Source organism: Rattus rattus, chromosome 13, assembly GCF_011064425.1.
Source record: "Rattus rattus isolate New Zealand chromosome 13, Rrattus_CSIRO_v1, whole genome shotgun sequence".
NCBI lineage: Eukaryota > Metazoa > Chordata > Mammalia > Rodentia > Muridae > Rattus > Rattus rattus.
This window is the reverse complement of record NC_046166.1, coordinates 42,501,551-42,507,550: the sequence shown is the minus strand read 5'-3', so window position 1 is coordinate 42,507,550 and position 6,000 is coordinate 42,501,551. Positions and strand designations below refer to the sequence as shown.

The 6,000-nt window shown below is 40.5% G+C and overlaps 1 protein-coding gene across 1 annotated transcript in view; it reads right to left on the bottom strand.

Moving 5' to 3' along the window:
- Positions 1–232: 232 nt before the first annotated feature.
- Positions 233–6,000, bottom strand: part of Fam149a (family with sequence similarity 149 member A) — a 51,933-nt gene continuing 46,165 nt past the window's right edge. Inside the window, exon 14 of the mRNA XM_032919075.1 lies at positions 233–525. Within this exon, the coding sequence (XP_032774966.1) occupies positions 452–525 (74 nt within the window). The 3' untranslated portion in view covers positions 233–451. The remainder of the gene's footprint in view (positions 526–6,000) is intronic.

Sequence of the window (6,000 nt, the reverse complement as noted above, 5' to 3'; positions counted from 1 at the left end):
CAAATTGTCTCAAATGTTACTGCTAATTAGCTTTGATGGAATGAATCATTAAAAGATTGAGACAGAAATGTGCGGGACGGTATAGAGTTAAAAATGGCATCTTCTTAGGGAACGCACTAACATTATCTGTGTTCAAACATTAACTATAAAAATGGAATTTAAGGGCATATTAGGATCTTTTAGGCAATACACAAGAGCCCAAGGAGCCTCAGGCATGCTTCCCATAAGGAAGTTAGGGAGTTCAACTTTTATTCTCTTTGCAATGCTTTTCAAGTGTTTGAAACTCAGTTACTTATTCTCTTGTGTTCCTTTCAGGTATTCTAGTGTCTCCTGCTGCCAGAGAGATGAGTATATACACCAGGTAATACTTGTTCCTCTTCTTTTCATGGGACAAATGGTGTGGCCAAGGCTTCAAGTCTTCCAGCAAGTCCATAATTTGTGAGCAGTAACGTCACGATGCCACTTGGAACCTCTTTCTTGCAGTCAGAGTTACCCTCTGGTAAGATTTAGGCAGATACTGTGAACCTGAAACATGAGACACACAGGTATTTGTGTTTCAATCTCTAAAGAAGGCTGGTCTGTCAGTTCCCTGCGACAGCGCTTTGAAAAACAAAAATATTTAATGTCACATTGTCAGGGGAAAAAAAAGTAGTCACATGTAAACATCAGGCAGAATCCTGACTAAGGGGAATGTAGGATGCCATACAGGTGAGGGCTAATATAGGATAGAATGAGGTCTGTCATTGGACGAGAAGGAAGGATGGGCGGGAGGACAGTTTGAGCGAAGGAGAGGAGACGAGACCGGAACAGAAAGGATGAGAGAGAAGAAGGTGGAGAAGCAGACGCTGAGTGAGAACATGGGGGCCGATGTTAAGATTCCACGCTGTACCTTTACGGGTTGTTATGAATGTTCTTAAGGGATGGATGCGTACAGGGCTTTGTATGTCCAATAACCTTTGGATCAGAGGTTATTGTGTTGTGTGTTCTTTCTTGTGGTTAATTAAGTTTCAGAGTATGTGGCAGCTGGGACACTAAGCCACCAGGAATTGGGATGTGTGTTTATGGCAAGACATCTACCAGATATCTTAGGGCACTGAGGAAATGGATCTAGTGGGGGTAAAAAGACAAACCTTTTTTATAATTTTACAGCAACAGATGGCAAACCAGCGTGATGGGCGAGAATCCACTAGTAATCCTAAGAGTGGAGAGAAAGTTTTATTTTCTAAGTAAGAGGAGGCCAGCACCATGTTGGGTCACATGATGTCTCAAGCGCAGAAATTTAAACAAAGAAACACAGAAGCGGCCTGGGCTGGCAGGCTGTAGCTCCCCTGCTGTGTGACAGGCAAGCAAAGGCTCAGAGAGTTAGAGATTAAAAGCTGCTTTTTAAAGAAAGTTGTTTAGAAAGTCTTTCAGGATACTCATATTCCTTCTAATGTGGGCTCCACAGGAATTTTGGGTTGAAATCCTAGTTAGACAAGCTACTTCTTATGACAGGTATTATTAGAAGGTGATTAAGTTTGTTTTTAAAAAGAAGAGAGTACAGCGATTATCCTAAACACGTGGAGATTTTCATCCACAGTTTGGAACTTAGATAGGAAAAAGTTAGTCACTGACTCCAAGTAGAGAATTGTGACATTTACACGTTATTAAGGTTAAATAAAAATCCATGGCTCCAGGTAGAGAGCTTAACAGATGGATTTATTTGGGGCTAAAGTCCTGGTTTGATAAGTTACTTATTGATATTGGAATTGATAGAAGGTATTTACAAGTTATTAAGGTTAATTGGGCTAAAGCCCTAGTTTGGTAAGTTACTTATTGATATTAGAATTGATAGAAGGTGTTTACTTTATTTTATGAATTACCCCGCTAAAGGCCATATAGCTCATTGATGCCGGCTAGTGAGGGTTTGTGGTTATTTTTTTATATTTACCACAACAGGAAGCTCAGATTCTCTTAATGTGGTCTTCACAGGAATTTTGGGTTAGTTTCCTGACAATACAGAGTACAAAAGCCTATCGGGCTCATTGTTTAACCCTATTGTTTAGCTTACTTCCTTTTTTTAAAATTGTTAAATCTTAATAGTGAGTACGACTTTGAATTTTATGGTTATATTATTACTCTGGGACAGAATGCAAGAAACAAACTTTTTTAGTTACAGACTAAGGAACACAGTATTTTGGGAGAAAGATTTTGTCTTTGTGTTTTTAAAAAGTGTGATTCGGCTCTGGAAACCTCACAGAGTCATACTGATCAGATTTGAGAAAGGGAGACTGCCTGAAAAACTAGATTCAGGAGAATCAAACAAAAAGATATCTCGATTCTAAACTTTTGTCTTGAGAGTTGTATTTTACAGAGTGTGCCTACTTGGATTCCTGGTCTCAAGGAGTTTCAGCTGGGTCCAGTCAGGACACATCGGCTACAGAATTTACTTCATTCTTTCTACCCCCTACCCCAGAGGATATCTCAGTGCTTGAGATATCCATGTACAGCTTGAAGAAGTAATAGAAGAGTCATCACCCCAATTCCCTGGACTTTTGGGGAGCTGAAAGTGGTTATTCTAAGGTTGTTTTTATGAGAAATTTAGAAATGGTTGTAATTTAACAGGGAGGAATTAGCTAGATTGAGTTATACAGTCATAATCTCATTTGGTAACTAAGCTAAAATCATATCTTTGCTTTGGTATAGAATTTATTTGTCAAAAAGTTTAAAAGTACAAGGTTTAGAGCCAGTCCTTCTATTGATGCCCTTACAAACTTCTGAGTTGATTACAATGTGAGTTAAGGGCCAAATAGCAAATTCATGGCTCTGAGTTTGTGAGAGTACTTTCAAGATAATATTTAAGATATAAAGAAAACAGTCCAGATTACCTTATATAGATAGATGTTTTTCAAAAAATGTCAGAAATTCACAAAATATGAGATTTAAAGTTACTTATCTCTTGTTGAGACATATCTGCTCCTAACAGTTCCCCTATGGCGGATTTAATGAAGAATGTGAACACCTCTACCTCCAAGTGAGGCAATACTTTGTGGCTAGGCAGCCACTGGACAAAACTGCCTGTTTCATCTGCAGACTGATACTGTCCAGAAAAGGACAAATTATGCAGAATTGTTGACTGATAAGCTCTGCCAAGACAGGGTGATCAGCCCTTCAAAAATCTGCATTTCAAGTGTCTGTCAGTTGATTTTGGGCCAGAAGGCTGAAGACTTGCGCTCACATGTTGCTAACAGAGGACTGTGCTAGTGGAGATTTGTCTCTACAACTTCTCAGTTCTGGAAGCCATGTTAGGCTTCCTATGTGTATAGATAATTGGTCATTCTCAGATTTCTGACAGGATCGAAGACTGATTATACTCTCATAGCCTATCAGGCTGTTTAACTCTGAAAGTACATATTTTATTAGATAGTTATCAGATAGTATACAAGCTAGCCAGAATATAACATAGATTTTAAGCCTTTCTTAAACTGGAATGGATAACTAAATGTTCTGTTTAACTGATATAGTGATGGACTGGGTGTTAGATATATTTTATGCTTTTAATTACAAAATGATAATAGTTGTGCTCAGCTTATATTTGAGAGAAAACTTTTTTTTTAATTAGACAAAAAGGGTGCAATGTAGGATGTCATACAGGTGAGGACCGGTACAGGATAGAATAAGGCCTGTCATTGGACGAGAAGGAAGGATGGGCAGGAGGAAAGTTTGAGGGAAGGGGAGGAGACGAGACCGGAACAGAAAGGATGAGAGAGAAGAAGGCAGAGAAGCTGCCACTGAGAGAGAACATGGAGGCTGATTTAAGATTCCACGCTGTACCTTTACAGGTTGTTATGAATGTTCTTAAGGGATGGATGTGTACTGGGCTTTGTATGTTTAGGTAGGCAATTATATCTTATCAATTGGATCAGAGGTTATCGTGTTGTGTGTTCTTTCTTGGGGTGAAGTAAGTTTAAGATTATGTGGCAGCTGGGACACTAAGCCGCCATGGAATTGGGGTGTGTGTTTCTGGCAAGATACCTACCAGATATCTTGGGGCACTGGGGTGCCTGACCTAGCGGGGAAAAAGACAACCCCCAATTTAATTTTACAACAACAGGGGAAGGTATCCCTCCCTCAACCAGACCCAGGTACTTTTGCCTTCTCCCATACCTGAGGGGTTTGCAAACCTTTCTCCACAGAAGTCTGTGTCTAGGGCCCAGGAGGATGAGAAGGGTGGTCCTTCTGAACTGAAGCAGTGCTGCCTGTCATGACATATATACCCCATTCTTGGAATAAATCTCAATTTATTTTCCTACCTCAGAAAAAACTGAAAGCTGAGACAATAGCTCCCGGTGATCTTTGTTCTGGAAACAGAGTTAACAAGGAAGCCACATGCCTGTTTACCAGGCAAAAAGAAAACAAACCCTTAGAAGTACAGAAATGTGTCCCTTAGGAATCTTTGACCTCCTGTGGAAATGGGAAAGATCTCTGAGCACCAATGAGGATGGTTATAAAAGAATATGCTGATTTAATGTTTGAAAGAATAGCCATGCATATTTAAAACTAACCCTGAGCCCAGTTCTTAATCTCAACCTCTCTGCACCCTAAAATCCCATTAGACACGTGCACTTGGCGGGCGTGGTGCAATGGACACATAAAAGGAAGCTAATTAGAGCCTTTCAACCCAATCTTCCATCACATCAGGACTGGCCATTCACTCAGTCTCGCTGGTCATCCGTCATGCTCTTCTGATGCCCCAGGTGATATCCATCTCCATGGAGCCTCTCCGTGCCTCTTACCACCTGACTGTTGAGGGAGGCAATGCCAGCTCATGGCCCTTTCCACCTTCCCAATTAGACTAAACACTTCCTAAAGCATGAACTAAAATATACTAGATTAAAGGATTCTTTTTTATTTGTTAAATGTGGTTAATTCCAGCACTTGGGAGGTAGAGTGAGGTGGTTCTCTCTCTCTCTCTCTCTCTCTCTCTCTCTCTCTCTCTCTCTCTCTCTCTCTCTCTCTCTCTCTGTGTGTGTGTGTGTGTGTGCCTGTGATATATGTATGCATGCACATACCACAGTGCAATTGTAGAGGTCAGAGGACAACTTTTGGAAATTGCTTCTCTCCTTCCACCATGAATTCCTGGAATTATAGTCAAATTAACTGGTTTGCCAGCGAGATGGACTTTTAACCACTGAGCCATCCGTCCACCTTGATTTGTCATTCATTGCTAGCATTTAAACCAAGGGTAGAGCACAATCCAGGAAAACACCCTTTCATGGTGCCACATCGGTAGACCTACTCTTGATGCTAAATTCCAGCCTTTATCCTTGGCAAAGAGTAAGCACTTCCTTGGTACATCCTTATTTATTCATAAACAAACAGGGAGGCATACTTTCCCCCCTCACAATCCAGATTATGATAGAAGCAGTAACTGCAGAGCTCAGTCAGTAAAGCGCTCACCATGATGGGATGTGGATGAGCTTGGCTCTCCAGCACATATGGAGACTTGGAAGCCTGTCTACACCTGCTACAAAGAGAACCTGGCAGTGTTCTTAATGTTCATAATCTCCATACATTACCTCCAATTCTTACCTCACTCTTAGATTCTGGGTCTTATTTTCTACTCCCTAGGGCAGCAAAAAATTATTTTTCCTCCAACCAAATGTAAGATCTTAGTCATGAGGAGTTCCTCCCTAGTTTCCCTGTTTCTTCTCTTCGGAGAACACTTATTATATTCTAGTTTCTCTTAGCCAATGGCTAAGAGGCAAATAACACCAAGGTCAGGTGCATGACTCTTAAGATTCCTTCTTATGACTCTTAAGGAAAACAGTGAGTGGGTGAGATGTTTGATTTAAGCATTTGTACAGCCTGGAATTTATTCTTCTGAAACTGATGAACATTTCATCACTTTTAATTGGGGTTTGAATTAGAAAGTAAAGCCTCCAATGCAAGTCACTAGGTGATAGGCCACAGGCAATTTTATTTTACTCCTTAACATAGGTCTTCCTAATATGACCTGGG